The 19,771-nt window shown below is 40.8% G+C and overlaps 2 protein-coding genes across 3 annotated transcripts; one reads left to right on the top strand and one right to left on the bottom strand.

Annotated features, from left to right (window-relative positions):
* Nucleotides 1-3,684: 3,684 nt before the first annotated feature.
* On the top strand, nt 3,685-14,176 carry tnnt3a (troponin T type 3a (skeletal, fast)). Of its 2 annotated transcripts, XM_081607580.1 has the most exons (13): nt 3,685-3,799; nt 5,400-5,440; nt 5,669-5,682; nt 6,667-6,831; nt 9,507-9,525; nt 9,636-9,681; nt 9,855-9,971; nt 10,832-10,909; nt 10,990-11,103; nt 11,186-11,298; nt 11,597-11,687; nt 12,444-12,484; nt 13,817-14,176. In XM_081607580.1, the coding sequence occupies exons 2-13, from the start codon at nt 5,421-5,423 to the stop codon at nt 13,851-13,853; spliced, it is 855 nt and encodes a 284-aa protein (XP_081463706.1). In that variant the 5' UTR covers nt 3,685-3,799; nt 5,400-5,420; the 3' UTR covers nt 13,854-14,176. The 2 variants fall into 2 exon arrangements, with proteins under 2 accessions (XP_081463706.1, XP_008408890.1); XM_008410668.3 differs by lacking the exon at nt 6,667-6,831.
* A 2,178-nt stretch (nt 14,177-16,354) lies between these two features.
* On the bottom strand, nt 16,355-19,567 carry myod1 (myogenic differentiation 1). Its single transcript, XM_081607579.1, has 3 exons — nt 18,798-19,567; nt 17,971-18,040; nt 16,355-17,635 (listed from the first exon to the last, which is right to left on the bottom strand). Exons 1-3 carry the CDS (start codon nt 19,383-19,385, stop codon nt 17,406-17,408), a joined length of 888 nt encoding a protein of 295 aa, XP_081463705.1. The 5' UTR covers nt 19,386-19,567; the 3' UTR covers nt 16,355-17,405.
* Between the last annotated feature and the right edge of the window lie 204 nt (nt 19,568-19,771).

Genomic DNA, 19,771 nt, shown 5'->3' with positions numbered 1-19,771 from the left:
ATAATAATCTAAGGTTGACCTGTTATGAGTTCCCATTGGCTGCCCAACCCTGGTTCTGATATCTACCTTAATAACAAGTGATTGGAGTTGTTTGGTGAATAGAATATAACGTAGCACCATATTATTACATCTATTTGGCTATTTTGTTCAATTATTTAACTTTTCAACCAGAACTTTTGCTGTGATGTTTATCTGGAAAGTGAATGCACGGGATTAAAGAAAGTGAGCATTTTTTATTGTGGCAGATGAGTCAAGGGACATTGCTACCTAAAACTTGTATTTGTTTTCTTAGAAGAATACCTTCGGTGTTTTTATGAACATTTTTTTGACTCACTTTACATACAGAGGATTTTCACATACTTCACCCTGGAGGTTCAGCGTTGGCCCCCTGGTCAGGTCTTTTCCCCTCCCCAATGTAAAATGCTCTAGATCCGCCACTAGGTGAGAGATGTGGTAACTAAGCCAACTTAGAACTAAAATAAACAGAGTGTCACTGTGTGCCGGAGCTTCGTCCAGTAACGTGTTGGGGAGCGGAAGAGCAGCCTCCCAGCTGGCAGAGTGGATCAGCAGCCCAGAACCACGCAGAACCTGCAAACAGTTCTGACTGAGCAGCAGCAGGTTTCAGATAAACTCCAGTTACTCAGAAAGAAAAAGGAAAGTTTTACATTTAGTGTGGGAGCTGGTTCCACAGGAAATGAGTCTGAGAATTAAAGGACCTGCCTCACATTCTACATTTTGAAAGTCTAGGAGTAAATCTGAAGTCTCAGAGCAAAGTGTTCTGTTAGGAGCATATGAACGGATGTCTGGTGGAGTTGATCATTAAGGACTTTATATGAAAGAAGGAGAAACTTAACTTCTATTCTGGATTTATCAGGGAGGGAAGCTATCCATCCATCCATCCATCCATCCATTTTCTTCCGCTTATGCGGGGTCGGGTCGTGGGGGCAGCAGCTTCAGAAGGGAGGCCCAGACTTCCCTCTCCCCAGCCACTTCTTCCAGCTTCTCCGGGGGAACCCCAAGGCGTTCCCAGGCCAGCTGAGACGTAATCCCTCCAGCGTGTCCTGGGTCTTCCCCGGGGCCTCCTCCCGGTGGGACGTGCCCGGAACACCTCACCAGGGAAGCGTCCAGGAGGCATCCTGACCAGATGCCCGAGCCACCTCAACTGGCTCCTCTCGACGTGGAAGAGCAGCTGCTCTATTCTGAGTCCCTCCCCGAGCTTCTCACCCTATCTCTAAGGGAGAGCCCAGCCACCCTACGGAGAAAACCCATTTCGGCCGCTTGTATCCGTGATCTTGTTCTTTCGGTCATGACCCAAAGCTCATGACCATAGATGAGGGTGGGAACGTAGATCGACCGGTAAATTGAGAGCTTCGCTTTTTCACTCAGCTCTCTCTTCACCATGACGGACCAGTACAGCGCCCGCTTCAAGGCAGACGCTGCGCCAATCCGCCTGTTGATCTCCCGCTCCCTTCTTCCCTCATTCGTGAACAAGATCCCCAGATACTTAAACTCCTCCACTTGAGGCAGAACGACCCCCCTGACCTGGAGAAGGCACTCTACCCTTTTCCAGCTCAAGACCATGGCCTCGGATTTGGAGGCACTGAGCCTCATCCCGGCCGCTTCACACTCGGCTGCGAACCGCTCCAGTGAGAGCTGCAGATCACGATCTGATGAAGCCAACAGGACCACATCATCCGCAGAAAGCAGAGATGCGATCCCAAGGCCACCAAAACGGATCCTCTCAACACCTCGGCTGCGCCTAGAAATTCTGTCCATAAAAGTAATGAACAAAATCGGTGACAAAGGGCAGCCTTGGCGGAGTCCAACTCTCACCGGAAACGAGCCCGACTTACTGCCGGCAATGCAGTCCAGACTCTGACACCGGTCATACAGGGACCTGACAGCCCGTATCAAAGGGCCCAGTACCCCATACTCCAGGAGTACCCCCCACAAGGCCTCCCGAGGGACACGGTTGAACGCCTTCTCCAAGTCCACAAAACACATGTAGACTGGTTGGGCGAACTCCCATGCACCCTCCAGGACCCTGCTGAGGGTGTAGAGCTGGTCCAGTGTTCTAAAGGGAAGCTAAATTAAAAGAAATATGATCTCTCCTTTTAATTATAATCAGAACCTTTGCTGAAGCATTTTGGATCAGCTGACAGTTTTTAATTGTATCTTATGAAGTCAAAGGGAACGCTTTAAATAATTTGTTGGGATTGGGTTCAACATCATTACAAATTAAAAAAAAAAAATATATATATATATATATATATATATATATATATATATATATATATTTCCTTTATTTAACCAGGTAAACCCCATTGAGATCCAGATCTCATTTTCAAGAGGGACCTTTTGATAACTCCAAAAGCAAAAACTGAATCAAGATAGTCTTTTTAAGTCATTTTTGTTGCCATACAAGTGCAGAGTAGATACATTTTTAGTATCAATTTTAGAAATCCTGAGAGTATTCTTTGATAAGAAGGACTCTTCTGGTTTCCACCAAGTTACCAACCAGAGGAAATGTTTTTCTCTTTCCTGGACCCTTAATTTATATTAAAATGAATTTAATGTTTAATGTGATATATTTCCATTTTGAAGTGGAGAGGGTTTTTTTTTTTCCATTTCAAATCAGTAATAACTATAGAAAAGCAGTCCCTGTTTCACACACCACCACTGCACTAGGTCACTGTGTTCCAAACCAATGACTTGTCAGGTTCTCACATTCTGCCCTCTCCCTCAGTCCATCAGCCTCTACGACAACTACTAGAGACCACATTTAGTCAGTTAGTATGAAAACCTGCCCTCATCTTCTTAACGTTTTGGGAAATACTTAACTTGTTAAACTGAACACAAGACTGATGATGTTGGCATTATTCAAATGTGAAGCCTTTCTTCTTGTTTTCTAATCGCCAAGATCCCAGTTTGTTCCCTTTTCTCTTTTTACTATTAGGCTTCATTGGCATGAGCAGGGTGCTATGACTCCTGGTCTGTTATTCTCCTGTCATTACAGCACCATCTGGTGGAAGGCAAGGTCAACTTCAATGTGAGAAGATCTTACAAAGCCCCACTGTATGCAATAGGCCTCTGATGAGTTTCCTGGATGACGCAAGCTGCAGCTCATCAGAAATACAAATCAAATTCTGCTGCTTTCTGTCAGACCTGAATTTATTCAACAACAAAGAAGAACAGCACCTCTAACGTGATGTCGGCTATGAAGGATGTAAACTACAGGCAAATCAAAATCTCTACCATCAATATCACTGTGAGAAACACATAAATGAACATGCAATGAAAGAACAACCAATAGAGAAGTTTCAACATTTTTGATGTAAATGTTGGTCTCAACAAATCTTCTGAATGTTATTATTTTTCCATGTAAACTGTACATTGTGCTTGTCTGGATTTGTTTCTGAAGCACCACCTGCTGTTCTCCTTGATGATCAGCTCCCGTCTCCCGCTTCGATGAAATTTGCTTGCCTAATGCAGCGACACCAGAATAGCATCCTGCAGGCACCTTCTCCGTTGCTCTCACCAAACTAGAACCTCCCTCCTTAGCATTCGAGCCTTCCATCTCCTTATTGAGCACTTGTGTAGGGCGTGGGTGCACACTGAAGATGTGGATCCTGCCCCATGACAGGGACGGACGTGTCTTCAAGCCCGACCTCTGGCCAATAGGGAGGTTGAACGGATCAAGTGTCACTATAACAGAAGGACATAATCACGGTGGTGAGTTTGCAGAACCTTACAGCCTGTCTTGGCCAACAGGGAGCTCACTTCATTCAGCTTTTCTGAGGTAAGGCAGAACAAGAGTGACTGCATGTGTGGATGAGGGTGGGAGCTCAACTGCAATGTCTCTAAACATCACCTAAAGTCAGGTGCAAACTGAGTCCATGTGTCTTAAAATCACTGTCATCACCAGTTGAGGCATCTACAAAGATCAGAGCGATAGCTACTGGAAGACATGTTTGTGTTTGAGCTCCAAAAAGCAAATATTTGATGTGTTTCTGCTTGCCAGAAGAGCTGATGATCAATGGGCTCACTGTACTGACGTACATCTGTCTGACTTTAGCGTGAGCATAAAATATACTGTTTGTTTAGCACTTTTAATGGAGACACAATGCAAGCAGATTAATCTCAATTTCTTGTCAGATGTGCAGCTGGACTTTGTTGTAGTTTTTTGTGTTGTCTTGGCTGGAGTCAGGTTTGACTCAATGAGATGCTGAAGGGATTTACAGATGGCTCAGAACCTTAGCTCAGATTTTCTCCTGCACTTTTAAGCATGCACTTTTTCTCCACTGCTGAAGTTTTTATTTGACAATTTTGCATGTGGACAGTGAAATACTGAATACAAGACTGAATGTGTTGGCATTATCCAAATGCCAACACACCTAGTTTACTGACATCACATTGAAATGTGGAAAGAAACTACATCTGTCAAACCGTTCAGGACTTTGTTGTAAATCCCAAGTAAAGCGACTTCAGTCAACAAGGCGCCTTGAGGATGATTGAAGGAACCATGTGAGAGCAGAAAAAATCCATATAAGGGAATGATGCTGGAGGACGTCCAGAGGATGGAATCCAATATTTTACATCATGCAAAGTGAAACCAAATCTGAGATCTGTGCAGCTGTCATTGAGAGAAAGTTGTGATGTCAGGAGGGTTTCACAGTGGCCCTGTGCAAAAGACATTTATAACGTACACAAATAACCGAAGATTCCATCAGGCAATGGATTTAGTGATGAGTAAAGTCGGGTACTGGGTGTTTGATGTTGGGTTTTAATGGCACTGTACCAAGTCAGCTGACATGCTCCCAGATAAAATGCTGAAACAGATTTAGAATGTGGAAAAATTGATGCTGAGTGGATATCCGCCCCGTTACTGGCAAAAAGACAAAATCATCTTTAACACATAAGCTGCTGATGGGGGAGGACAGCAGGCTGACCTGTAACACTATCACTGGACCTTTTTTTCCCTCCACTGCAATATTAATCTCCTGCCTCGGTAGTTAAAAACAGACTATTGGCATAAATCTATGTTTAGTCTCCTTCTCATTTATCATGAGAGAAGCAAATTTATGACTGTGGCTCAAATTTCAGTTCAACGTTTTACACCAATTATAAAACCAAGCGGTTCGGATATCATTACGTTAGAAAGAAGTGTCAATAAATATTATTGGGGGAAACATTTACAATAAATCAAATGTAATCATTTCGTTTCATTTATTTCTACTAAGGAGGATAGTGTGAAAGTAAACAGGTTGGGGCTCATTTAGGGTGGGGTCTGCTGCACATATTTAAGGCATCTGCTACTCAACCCTGAGCTATAAATACAACAGGAGACACAGTTACTCCTTAAAGACAGACTTTAAACTCCTGTTTTCTTTGGTTTTAAGGTTTTAAAGTCTACTGCCACCATGTCTGACGCAGAGGAAGTGTAAGTCTTCTCCCATTTCCTCTCAGAAATAAAAATGTTTCATTACATTTGTGAGTGTTGTTGATTAAACAAACAAAACAAAAAAATCTCAGCTTTTGCTTTAAAGCAGCTTTCATTTCCTCTTGAGAAATTTGCAAAAAAAATAGTCTTTACTCTTGAACATATTGCTATATTCTATAGTGGTGAGAATTTCTTTCTGCTAACTTGTTTTTGTCTTGTGTTTTGCAGTGAGCAGGTCGAGGGTAAGTAACTACATTTTCTGTACTTAAATGTATCTATATTTATATTTACATTGTCAAAGAATCTGCCCAGGTACAATTGGGAGCTCCATGCTAAATCAAAATGACATTTCTGAACATTCTCTAACTGACTTTCCATTCCCCGTAGAAAGTTAGCACTGGACAGTTTTGTCTGTTTGCAGGTTTGGCTTGACTCCTCCAGATTGAAACTGTGCAGACAGAAATTTAATGTTTTTGTTGCTGTAGCATTTTTGCTGGTTGCAGCAAAAAAAAAAAAAAAAAAGAAAGAAAACTGACCTTGCTGTTTGAAATCCAATTGCCCTGTTTGCAAATATAGTCTTCCAGCTCTGCATGACTATCTGCAGTTGTAGCTGTCCTTCTGAGCTGAGCACACTTCCATCTGAAAAATGATTGTTTTATTCATCTTAAAGCTCCGATCAGCCCAGAATGACTGCTTTGTTTCGCTTAGCATGGATTCCCACTGTGCCCATCATTTACATTTATACTTTATGAAAAATGGGTACCAATGGGATGACATGATAATATTCTTCTGCTCCTTTCTTTCTCGGATCAAGAATACGATGGTAAGACAGCCGGCAAACTACCAACCGTAACATTAAAAAAAAATAATAACTCATTTATGACCCACTTGTGAGTTCTTCCAGATATACTTTATGCAGCATGCTGTTTAACATTAACAGTATTTAAAATTAAAAACATATAAGTGGCAGTGCAGCTACAATCCCATTTCATCCATCAATGGTCTTTTTTTATTTTTCTTTCCGATGCCTGCTGTCTCACATGCTTTGGCGCCATCTTGTGGAAACTGACCAAATAGCATTATCATTAACTCACATGTTCCCTTCCATGTCCAGAACTGAAAACATCCATCTCTTTCCCCCTCTTCCTCTCTCCCGCTTCTATTAAATCTCTTGCTACCCCCACCCCCACCTCCATCTCCACAATGATTTGCTGCATGCTGTTTAGCTGTAGAAGTGGAGGTAGTACAGGAGGTAGAGGTTGCCCCTGAGGCAGCCCCTGAGCCAGAGGCACAGCCTGAGCCTGAACCAGAACCAGTGGTAGAACCAGAGCCAGAGCCAGTGGCAGAACCAGAGCCAGAACCAGAACCAGAGCCACTGATTGAGCCTGAAGGTATGTGGCAAGAAGGGGGACGGGGTTATTATTCTATCATCCCTTTCAATGCAAAGACCCCACTAACGTCTTGATGCTGTCTGCACATACTACCTTCCTTTCACCTCTGGACAAACTCAAGCACTCAGCTTTTACGCAGAGCTCAGACAGTGCAGGTAGAAGGACCTCTTGAAGAAATAAATATGCATAAATTATATATATATATATATATATATATATATATATATATATATATATATATATATATATATATATATATATATATATATATATAATTTTTTTTTTAAAGCTGCAGTATGTGCCTTTTATTTTTTTAAAAATCACAGATTTTTGTCTTATACCGTTCTGCCATGACTTAGTGACAGTTTCAATTAAAATGTAAAAAATCTATATTTTTATAAAATGGTACATTCTGCAGTTTTAATGCTAGAGGCTTAGTTTGCATTGCTCTGAATGCTGGTTCTGTGAAGTATTGGTGATAGTTCCCTTACCTACAGTAGGAACGTGTCGTATCACCATCAGCTGGTTGAGACGTAAATACAAGTTTGTGTGTTGGAGGCTAACAGCTAGTTGTTTGTATGCCTACTGTTTTAGCTGACTTTAGCAATTTACTTTAACTCAAACTGAAAACAGCTGAGCTTTTTATGTGATGGTACCTTGGGTCAGGAAGTAGGGGTGGCGCCACCTGGATAAGTCAGCAGTCCGTCCAGTGCAGGGCAGCACAGAGACACAATGACAATTTCAGCATGACCAGTTAACCTATCGGCATGTTTCTAAACTGTGTGAGGAAGCATGAGGACCTGGAGAGAAGCACCTGAGTGTGGGCAGACGTTGTTCAATCCATGCAGAAGCCTCCTGCCCAGATCTAAATGTACCAGGCACCACAATTCACAGTTAGCTTTAACTGATACTTTATTGGTTAAAACCAATTTTATGGCCCCATGTTGTTTGTCCTAACTGACTACAGAGCTGCTAATAATACAGAAGGTGACAAAACGTTTCCTTAGTGTGTCATTCTTGTAGGTTGACCCAAATGGATCCTGCAGTTGAATCATTGACTGAATGTGACTGATTCAGTTAAATTTTACTCAATACTTCTCAAAGAGAAGCGTCTTTGGAGAACCTTGTGATATCTTTACATGAGTCTGTCATTTCATTGGATTTCATACATAACGTTACTTTATAGTAACAGTAAACACAAACTAGCTTTAGCAAAACTGGGTTTGAAAAGATTTAATTTTGCTAAAACCATTTCAAAGGACAATCATCTAATTTGGTTATAGACCTACTTAATAAGCATAACCTACTCACAATGACATGCACACAGAAGGCTTGACTAACATGTTTGTCTTTTATCTTACTGACAGAAATGGACAACGCTTTCAAAATTTCTCAAATTTTAACCACATTTATGTCTAATATGTGAAAATGTTCCACTTATGTATGTTTATCCAAAAGAAACAACAGAAGTGTAATGTGGAATAGCCAATGCAAACTACCAAGCCACTACCCAATTATTTTTAGGAATTTTATTTTCTGGATAAACGTTTTTGTTTGTTTTATTTTTCTTACGTTGAATGGGTTTACCTATTTCAATGTCAGACGTTGTTTTTCTGTGTCTTTATTCGATGCTTGTTGCATGCTGACGTTGTTGAGCTGAAGAGGAAGGTATGTAGAGTTAAAAACATTTGATGGATATGAAAGGGATTCTTCTGGTTTTGGTGGGATGTCAGTGTTCTGGTTTGAGGCTTGTTTCTGTCAGTCATCACTAAGTCAGTCCAGGAGCACCAACCAGCTGTCAGGGTGCTGGGGTTTAAGACATAAGAATGAAAAGAAAGTGACTTTTTTTTCTGTTTTTGGGAAAAATCAAAAGTGTTATTGGAGAGGGAAAAAACGGGTGAAAGAATATGGATTCCTAACACATGCTTTTCTGCACAGCAAACTTGGAGAGGCTTTCAGACCCAAAACAGCAACTTAACACTGCACTCCAATACTTTATTTATTTATTTATTTATTTATTTATTTATTTATTTATTTATTTAATATGCAGCTAAAGGTCATCAGATATTCGTTAAATTGCTGCCAGTAGGGCTGAATACACCCTGCAGAAAACAAAGCTCACGTTTCTCTTCCCTAAAACTCAACTCAACTCCTCCAGGTCTGGAAGTCCAGCTATGTTTGCTCTGCAGCTCATCGTATGCATGGTTCAGGGCAACCAGAATATGGCTAAAAGAGAGAAAACGGAGAAATAACTTGTGTTAAATAATTTTGGGGGTCAAGCCAAAAAGAAAATAAAAGTCTAGAAAGAAAGAGAGCAAGAAAGAAAGAAAAAAGAGGAAGGAAGAAGTAAAGAAAGAATCACTAACAGAGAGACTGGTTGTATTAACCGTTCAGTTTTAACTGCCTCTTGATTCTCACACACGTTTTATTTAATCCATGTTTAAAGTTCACACTTCTGCCCATATCTGTTTCATTTAATTTTGTTTCATTTCCCTGTTGTGATTCTAACCTTAGCTGTTAATAAGGCGAGTTTCTTTTTTTCTTTTTTCACAAATTCATCTCTCATTTAAAATGACTGTGATCTGTGAGCAATGCCCAAAAGAAGTGCAGTATAGTCTGTGTCCCTCCTAACCCAATGACATGTACTCATCCCCTCTTCATTTCTTAACCTGCAGAGGAGAAGCCAAAGTTCAAGTAAGTTTCCTCCTGTGGTTATGTGATCATTGGCCACAAAGCAACAATAATAATAATAATAAAAAAGGCACACATCAATAGACTGAAACAGCGAATCCACTCTGTTGCAGGCCCAGCGCTCCCAAGATCCCAGATGGTGATAAAGTGGACTTTGATGTAAGTGAGACTTAAATGAAAATAAGAAGGTTTGTTTTGGTTTGTCTGTGATGTTTCCTGCTGAGTGCTGGGTCCATTATTATTATTATTATTATTATTATTATTATTATTATTATTATTATTATTATTATTATTATTATTATTATTGATAATTTATTTCTTTTCCGATGCAGGACATCCAGAAGAAACGTCAGAACAAGGATCTGATGGAGCTGCAGGCCCTGATTGACGCTCACTTTGAGTGCAGGAAGAAGGAGGAGGAGGAGCTGATCGCACTCAAGGAGAGGATTGTGAGTCTGACTCGTTGACTTGATTTGATTTAAATCCAAATGTCAACAATGAAAAATTTTCCTTCAATTTTCTTACTCAGTCAGCAAAACAATATATTTTAATAACCTGTCAGCAACTGAAGGACAAAAGTATTTTAGGTGAAACAACACAACATGGATGACCAGATGCCACCACTTCCTCATCTGAATTTGTCAGTGCAGTTGCTTTATTTCTCTGATGTGTTGAAGGTTTGGTGTCGTCGACAGAGAACTGTCCGATCGTTTACAACCTGCTGGACATGAAAGACTTTGTCTTTTCCACCTCAGCACTGCCAAACACTCTCCTCTTGACTTTGCTGAAATCTTACTTTCCTGCAGTCAGTTTTATAGTGTGTGGTGTCCGCACACTTTTGAACTGCTTTAAAAGCAGTTTCAAAGCTTTAAACTGCAAAGATTCAAATGTATTTTTGGTCTAGTTATACGGTAAATATATCATTGCAGTTGAAATTAAACAAGATTAACTCATAAGTAACTTTTCATCAAGCTACATGAGTTTGTTTAAAGTCTATATTTTCTTAATATTGATGAAAACACTTACAAAGACAGATTATTTCACTTACAACTTGTGAAAAACATGTTATAAGTGAAAATTATCTGCAACGCAGAAAGTACTTTCTTTTAATCAATATTAATGAATTACTGACAAAACAAGTTTGCATATCTCACTGAAAAGTTATTTGTAAGTTAGTTTTGTCTTATTTCAAGCTTACTAAGATATTTGCTCTGGAAACTGGACCCAAATGACTTGGTAAGGTTTAGTATTTTTGCAGTGTAAGTGTTTTTGCACAGTCTCCATGACTACGCCCTTCCCAACCCTGCAGGAGAAGCGTCGCGCTGAGAGGGCTGAGCAGCAGAGGGTCCGAGCTGAGAAGGACAAGGAGCGCCAGGCCAGACGTGAGGTCGGTCGACCGATTATGATGTCATGGCGCCGATTAGCGACAGTGTGGACTCACTGTGTGTTTATGTGTCGTGAACGCAGGAGGAGAGGCGGATAAGGGAGGAGACTGATGCCAAGAAGAAGGCTGATGAGGAGGCCAAGAAGAAGTCAGCTCTGTCCGGCATGGGTTCCAACTACAGCAGCCACCTGCAGAAGGTCAGCACACACACGCATGCTCACACCAACAGAGGCAAATGTAGGGTCTTGATCCACTCTCACCTGTATCCACACCAAACAGGCTGACCAGAAGAGAGGAGGAAAGAAAGAGACTGAGAGGGAGAAGAAGAAGAAGATCTTGGCCGCCAGGCGCAAGGCACTCAACATCGACCACCTGAGCGAGGACAAGTTGAAGTATGACTCACTTTCTCTTCCAGGAAGCATTTTTTTGTCATTTCTTATCTACAAAAAAAATAAATAAATCAGAGACTATTAAAAACTCCTTGTGGTCACATGAGAGTTAAAGCTGTTAAACATTATGACCTAACCTTCTGCTTCCAAACTAAAAACCATTCTAATGAGCAACAGTCTGACATTTATTCTTGTTTGCTGTCTACGTTTTTACACTAGTAAGTGATTTTTTTAGACTAGCTGTGAGTCGCATGATGACAGCGGAGCTGAGTTTGTAAAAAGCTGATTGGTTCTCCTGCAGGGAAAAGATCAATGAATTCAGTGACTGGATGCGTCAGCTGGAGTCTGAGAAGTTTGACCACATGGAGAGACTGAAGCTGCAGAAGTATGAGGTGAGAAGAGCTGATTACTCTGCTGCCTCACACACATCAGGTGGACATAACAGACCCCAATGGTCAAAAAAGGTTATAATAATTACATTTTGTAACTAAAAATGCAGAATGAATGATGCAGGATTTTTTTCTAAAAACAGATTTTACATGACGTCTTTATTTTGTTAGTGTGGAAATATTGATTCAACTTAATTCATTTATAGCAACAATTCACAAGATCTGATTTATACACATAAACATATTAAATCAATCCAATAATATATAATAGACAAATTCAAATTCAAATTACAAACATTCCAACTGAATCCTAGTTATCATACAGGCATCTAATAGTGGATATATTACATGCTACTTTTTTATCTGATGTTATTTGTTCAGTTTTATTCCATCTGATGCAAAAAAAGGAAACTAAATCTGATTATTTGTAGTATTTGCACTAATTTAGTTTTTACTATTTTGACATTTATTCCTTAAAAGGTTTTTGATAAAAAGAGCTCCAAAACATGAAAATTGAAAGCTTGTGTGTGTGTGTGTGTGTGTGTGTGTGTGTGTGTGTGTGTGTGTGTGTGTGTGTGTGTGTGTGTGTGTGTGTGTGTGCGTGTGTGCGTGTGTGTGCGTGTGTGTGTGTGTGCGTGAGTGTGTGCATGCATGTGCATGTGTGTGTAACACCTCTACCTGCTCTGCTGTACGCTCCTTCCTCCATCACCTCAAGATCTTCTGAGATTAAAATTCTTTTTAATTTTCTTTTCTCTTCAGGTTACAAGACTGCGCAAGAGAGTGGAAGAGCTCAGTAAATTGTAAGTCACAAAAATGACGTTCCTGCATGTCAGAGAACAGTGAGAGAGACACCACAGTTTCCCAGAATCACTTTGTTACCATGGAGACTAAACCTCCACTCCTGAGTTGGCTAAAGAAAGTCAGAGCTGGTGACTGGGGCAGTGTGGATCTGTTGCTGGGGTAGATTTTCTGCAACCTGGAAGTGGAGAGTTTCATTCCAGCGTCTTCGTACGTCACTGTGACCCTGAGTGAGGCACTTCACCCAAACCTGTGCATCAGTTGTGAATGAGTGAACGTGGTTCAGTGTAAAACACTTTGTAGAACTAGAAAAGGCGTCAGTTTGTTTTGACCTTTGTTGACTCAACATCAGATTTTTATTGTTTTCTTATGTTAAAGTTGGGGACAGCTCCTTTAGCTGAGGTCATCTTTGAGTCTTTGTTGCAGTTTGCAGGTTGTATTAAACTGTAATTGGTTTAAAAACAATATTTTTATATTTGGCCACCCCTCCAAAAGCGCGTTAGGTCACAACCCTTCAGTTACACCTGCGGTTCTCCTTTTGGTGTCAAACTGTTTGGTCATTAGTCGTGTATGTTGGCAGGGAATCAGACAGGTCAGTTAGAGCCTGCTGGGAAATCAAGGCGTGTAGCTGAAGGTGTTTATAATGAGACTGGTGCTGTAACATCACAGCCAACAATGGATTTAATTAGACTGTTAGATTAATGTTTTATAATGCTTATATTTTCCTTTTACCTGGTATTTGCTAACACAGAATTGGATGAAAAACAGGATTTTCGAATTTTTCAAAACGTTAAAAGTTGATTGTATGGAATGTTTAAATTTTAGATGCATATATATATAATTTTTTTTTCTTCACTTTACATATCTGCTCCCCAGCTCACATACTAAACATAGTAAAAACTAACAGACTGAATAAAAAGGATAACAATTTGCAAAAAGGTTTGAAGTTTCATATCGTCCAAAACATGCTTCATCTTCTCATGTGTTAACTCTCAAAATTAGGTTTAACCTCAATATAACTATGAATCAACTAATTAGTTAATAAAATATTTCAGCCAATTAATCGATGATTAAATGTGAAAGGAAGCCTCTGTGAGTAAATAAATTAAATAAGTGATTAAATAAATGTATTTACAGCACACTGCTCTCTACCTACAAATGTTCATACGTGCTTTAAAATGGTGCCACAAACCTTTGGTGAATCTGTTTGCCTTTATGTTTCACCAACATGGCGTCTTTGGGACAAAGGAGACACAAGTTGCTCCTGTTTGGAATTAAAAATTAAAAATGCCGCAGCTCTGACATGTCTCCCTGTTTTCTGTTTGGAATTACAGCAGCAAGAAAGGTGCCGCAGCCCGCCGCAGAAAGTAGACAGGCTGAACCCACGAGTGCTTGCAAACCAAACTGCCATCACCATGGACACACGCAGGATGAAGCAAATCACACTGTGGAGAAGGTTGCACCTCTGAAGAAACTAGTAACGCTGAGGTCCGCCCTGCGATTTCTCAGCCATGTCCTGAAGAAACAAGGAGCCTTTAGCCGCCGTTTAATAGGAAGAAAACACTACTCAACATGCTTGCCATCACGCCTCCTCACCCTCAACTCTGTGGTTCTCAGTAATTTTGTAAATAAAGTGTGACTCTTCAAGCCATGTCTGTAGTTATCAGAAGCCAATAAAGTTCCTTCTTTTCAGATGTGGAATCTTAAAGTCATCTGTTCAGCTCTAATTTCATTTTTGCCAAGCTGATTCTAGTCTTCGGTCAAAAGCTCCAGTTATTTGGAGCATGCTTTTTTACTTTAGTCAGCCTAAATGAAATAATTTTCAAGGGTCTGCAGTGCAAAAGAGTGCAACATATTCAAGTATGTTGCACTCTTTTGCACTGCAGACCCTTGAAAATTATTTCATTTAGGAAGGGATGTGAAAACTTCAGATCACTCAGATTGAAGAGGATGGGATGTGTTTGAAGAGTATTAAAGTTCAATAAATGTGCTCAGAGGTGCTTTGGCCATTCTCAAGAGCTTTTGTGTTACATGATCCATCATCCGTCCTGATTACAAATAAATATATTACATGGCTCAACATAGAGAACATTTTCAAATAAATTTTAAGTCTGTCCTGCTGATTTTTTTAAACTGATGAATCAATTTACTGTTAGGATATTAAAATATTGATGACAATTCTTATGCTTATTTAATATTTCGTATGATGATATTTCAAGTGTTGTGACTAATTTATTCATCAGTAGTTTTAGAGAACAGGAACAGCTGGGTGTGATACAACAACACTTCCAACTTTCTGCTGACAACAGGAAACCAAGTGTCAACTTTGTTCAAAGGCAACATCCACGTTGACTAGGAATCGTCTGGAACAGACCATGACTCTGGGAACATGGATTGTTTTCAGAGTATTGCAGATAAGTGGCCCTTAGGAAACCAAAACATACTAGGTCAGAACCGGTCGAAGTTCTGACTTTCTCTCTCCATCAGACTTTACATTTAAATAACACCTCACTGTTTTCATTAACACACAAAGAGCTGCTCCTGTAACCAATAAAGCAGGAAAAAAAAAAGTTTTATTCAATTTCTCCCAATACAGTCAAATATAGTTTTATTGTAAGCAGGTTTAGCCTGTTACATATGAAACTAGACTTTTATTGTCTAAACAAAAGACTATAAGCAATATTTAGCAGCAGGGAAAGATATGAAGAGTTTGTGTTGCCTCTGTTTTCCAAAATCTTTACTTTTATTTCAAATAGATTAACATGTTTCAAGCTGTTCTTTCCTAAATGGGCTGGTAACATTTTGTCACATTCTAATGTGTTTCAGAGAATTGGACACACATTTATGAGCGATCAATACCTTATGACTAAATATCTTATTTTATAACAACTTACCTGAAATCCAAAAAATGGTTTTAAAAGCTGAAAAAAGACCCTGTACTTTCTCAACTTTACCAGCAGATGACGCTGTCGACATCCTTCCTTTGTCAAAACCTGCTGGTCTGTGTATGGGTCAAGTTTCACCCATCCAGAGGAAATTATTTTCATCTTTAAATAAAATTTATTGAAATGTGATAAAGTATCAACATCAAGCTTTTTGTATAAATAAGCCAGTGGATTTATTTACCTTAAAAATTTCACACAATTTTCAGCAGTATAAATATAAAGGTGGCAATTTCCTCACAACAAACAATACAAACTGGAACATTAAATACAAATGCATGACTTCACATGTAACAAATCAGCTCTTATTTACATGATATGTACAGAAACAAGAACTAAACGAAACTGAATGGTCCTGACGGAGATTTCCGGGTCTGAATTTGACAGGAGTTTAAAACCAAACAATAAAACACAGATTACTTCTCCAACTGCTGCTTCGTCTGTCTCTGTTATTTTGTCAGTAGGCTTCCTCTGCAGGAGTTTTTTTTGTTTTGTTTGTATTTTCAGATCTACTGGAGCCTTCAGGACTTCAGAAGGAAGGATGAGAGTGGAGGAATGTTACTGGACGGTTATCAGACTCATTTCATCAAATGAGCAAACTAATTCTTTTTTCATATAACTTAAATAGGAAAAAAAACTATTAGGATAATAGTATTGAATACTCTCACTTAACCCATCCATCCATCCATCCATCCATCCATCCATCCATCCATCCATCCATCCATCCATTTTCTTTACACCTTGTCCCTTAGTGGGGTCGGGAGGGTTCTCACCTAACCCAAAAAGTGGAATAATCATCTATGGTGAGAAAATTTATGCGTTTATGCGACCAACCTCCTGGAACCAAAGTAGTGACAAGTTTCTACTTAATTATCTCTTCAACAGGGACGAAAAATTTACATATAATAATAATCATCATCATCATCATCATCATCGTTTGGTCTATTTACTTAGTTTTTAGATTTTCTTTACTTGGAAAAAGGTTCATGTTTTGAGGTTCATGAAGTTCATGTCATGAAGCTTCGGCGCAAATTCAATTGGAAGACTCTAGCCCAGGGGTGTCAAACTCCAGTCCTCGAGGGCCGGTGTCCTGCAACTTTTAGAAGTGCCTCTGCTGCACCACACCTGAATAGAATAATTAGGTCATTAGCAAGGCTCTGGAGAACTGAGGAGGTAATTAAGCCATTTGATTCAGGTGTTTTGTACCTGTGGCACATCTAAAAACTGCAGGACAGCGGCCCTTCAGGACTGGAGTTTGACACCCCTGCTCTAGCCTCACCTGCCTCATCAATCAGCGCCTCCCTCTCATCACCCTGGACCTATCGGTGCTGCACTAAGCCTCATCATGGCCAATTATCGATCAAGTTCCAGTTGATAAGGACCTTCATCCATGGCCTCCTCTGCTTACCAGCTGCGATCAACCCACCTCCCTCCCATCTCCACCTTCAGCTCCCGGCTCTTCAGGTCACACAGGTCACATCCTTCTTCGACCTCCGCCACCAGTATAGGCCCCGGGGGGATTACATTCCCATGCAGCATCAGTAATGTTTATCGAGCTTATCGAAGTTCAGCTCGACGTCCTCGGCCGGGGCCTGAATGCCAAAGCACTTTAATGTTTATTTGTCATAAAACTTTTTTAATCACTTTCTTTTTCTATCTGAGTCTCTCCAGATTGACTAAAGTTTCAATTAAGACTAGTGAAATATGAAATCACATTAAATAAAATTTCAAAACTATTTAACAAAATGTCCACTGTCCTCTGATAAAAACTTTGACAGGTTTAGTTGAGTTAAATTAGTTTTTTCTTCCCGGCAGGAAGGAGCACTGACATGATGTAGAGGGATGCGTGTCAGGCTGTTAACAGCTGCCGGAGACTCTTTAAAACAGAATAATGAGGCCATTTTGTTACAGTACATGTTTTCCATTAATAACTCTACAACAAGGTACGGTGCTGTTTTCCAGCGGGGCTGAGCGGGAGGCTCTATAGGACTTGGTAGATGAGGTTTGGGTCCTGGTTGTCGGGGGAGGAGGGGACCTGGGTGGGCTCTCGGGCCTTTGCTGCTGCCTCGCTGAGCGGAGCTGAGGATGTCGGGGAGTCGTAGGCTTCAGGCCTGGGCTGCAGGCTGCTGCCGTCCTTGGAGATACGCTCCACAATGCTGGACAGGCAGTCCAGACTGGAGACCACCGAGCTGCGACCCCTCTTCGGACCAGCTGCACAGATATTTTATACAAATACATTTATTGATATTTTTATTAATATTTACTGTAAATTGATTTGTTGCTCCCCCCGCGTCCCACTTGTGCTATACAAATAAAGTTACTTGATTATTATTATTATTATTATTATTATTATTATTATTATTATTATAAGGTAATTTGACTCTTAAATTTCTGACTTTGATGCAAGACATTTTCACTCTGAATTTCCCCCCGATTTAACTTAGTTAGATGATGCGACTGGATGTGGTTCAAATTCATAACTAGTTAAATATAATATTCCATAACACTCATTTGATTGATCGAAAGGCTCTGAGAACCACGCTCACCGTTTGGCGTCTCAGAGAAGAAAGAGCTGCTGTCAAAGCTTCTTGTTCTGCTCGGTCCGTTAAAATCCATCTGGAAGGAAAAGAAAGGCCGCTTACTGATGTCAGACAGCATTTTCACAGGAAAAGTGAAAATGGTCTCTGGAAGTATTTTTCCGGAGACCAATTTTTACATAAACGTCAGTGTTTGACTTTCTTTAAGTGAAATAAAACAAACTACGATCTAGTTCGTTGACTGGACGTGTTTCAAAAATAAATCACACATCCTGTCCCTACGCTGAAATGTTATTACCAAATCATGTCTCCGTTTTTATGTATTTCTGCTGTTCATACATTTTAACACTTAACATCTTAATATATTTCTCCATAAAGGTTTAGATTAAAATGCGCATTTGAAAAGAATGGGGAAAAAACAAATATCATTTTAGTTAATTCAGAATACACCAATCAAAAGAAATGTTCTCAAGTTAATAATAATAGTAATAATTCTATTATTACTATTATTATTAGCAAACCAGGTGTGTCTGTGTTGTACTGTCTGCTTCATAAATCACAAGAGTGGACTAAAAAATAAATAAACAAAAACGAATAATCGAAAGCAGGTGAACGGGCAATTAAAATGTCAAATGCCCGTTTGACATTTTAAGTAAAAATAATAATAAAATAACGTGTACCACCAATCAAGCACCGGTCATCTTATACTGTTCGTTGAAATTAAAATAGTCTAATAGGAAGGAAAGTTACGGCTGACCTGGGACGGAATTATGTCAGCAGGTAGAAAGCTAAAGATCGTCGGTGCGTAAAAGCGCACCGCGCGTTCCCGGACTCACCATCCCATCGGAGCAGTTGGAACGGGGACTGGACGCGTCCGAGTCCCCGCTGTAATGCTCCAGCACCGGGTAGAAGCCCTCCTCCTGGCCGCCGCGCAGGAGCGCCTGCAGAGACTCGATGTAGCTGATGGCGTTCCTCAGAATCTCCACCTTGGGAAGCCTCTGGTTGGGGTTGGCCGTCGTACAGCGCTTCAACGTCTCGAAGGCGTCGTTCACTTTGCTGAGCCGCCGGCGTTCACGCAGCGTCGCCGCCTTCCGCCTGTCCGCGTTGGTGGTCTTCCGCTTGCAAGCCTTGCAGGCCCACAAGAGGCAGCGGCCCGCCTGGTGGTGCCCGCTGGGGACGCGGACGTGCTCGTCGTCCTCAGCCTCCGGGTGCTGGAGCTGGTGATGCAGGTGGGAGCACGGTGAGGGCGATGATGAAGACGAGCAGGAGGAGGGGGAGCAGGAGTACTCGGGTTTCAGCGGGACCACATGCACCAGCCGCGGATCCAGGTCCTCGAAGAAGTGCATGTCAGTGGTGTTAAAGCAGGGGTCATCATAGAAGTCATCAGCAGAGGGAATGGAGAAGGAAATATCCGACAGCTCCATGAGTGAGTCCAACCCAGAGCAGGAGACAGATCCGCCGAAGCAGAAACCAATAGCCCGCTTTCAGTCGATGTTAAGTGTTCAGGCAACAGCGAAAAAGAAGAAGAAAGAAGAAGAACAAGAAGAAGAAGAAATAATGTTTGATTCCTGTTCTCATAGCAGCTGTCAGCCTGGGGCCCCTGCGTCTTATACATGGCCCCGCCGCAGCGGGCAGGGTCAGGGTACTGGGGACCCGCCCGGATTTGACCAATCTGCTGCCAGCAGGAGGGGTTTACAGATTCACGGTAATTAGCTCAGTCCTACAATTAACCCAAGAGGAGATTTTTCTTAAGTGCAGAAGGAGCCAGAAACCCGCAGCCGCACAACACGGAGACAGAAACAGCGCAAAT

The sequence above is a fragment of the Poecilia reticulata genome, chromosome 6 (genome assembly GCF_904066995.2).
Source record: "Poecilia reticulata chromosome 6, P_reticulata-male-v2, whole genome shotgun sequence".
NCBI classification, from domain to species: Eukaryota; Metazoa; Chordata; class Actinopteri; order Cyprinodontiformes; family Poeciliidae; genus Poecilia; species Poecilia reticulata.
Note: the sequence above shows the minus strand (reverse complement) of the source record. Positions and strands in the feature narration are given on the sequence as shown.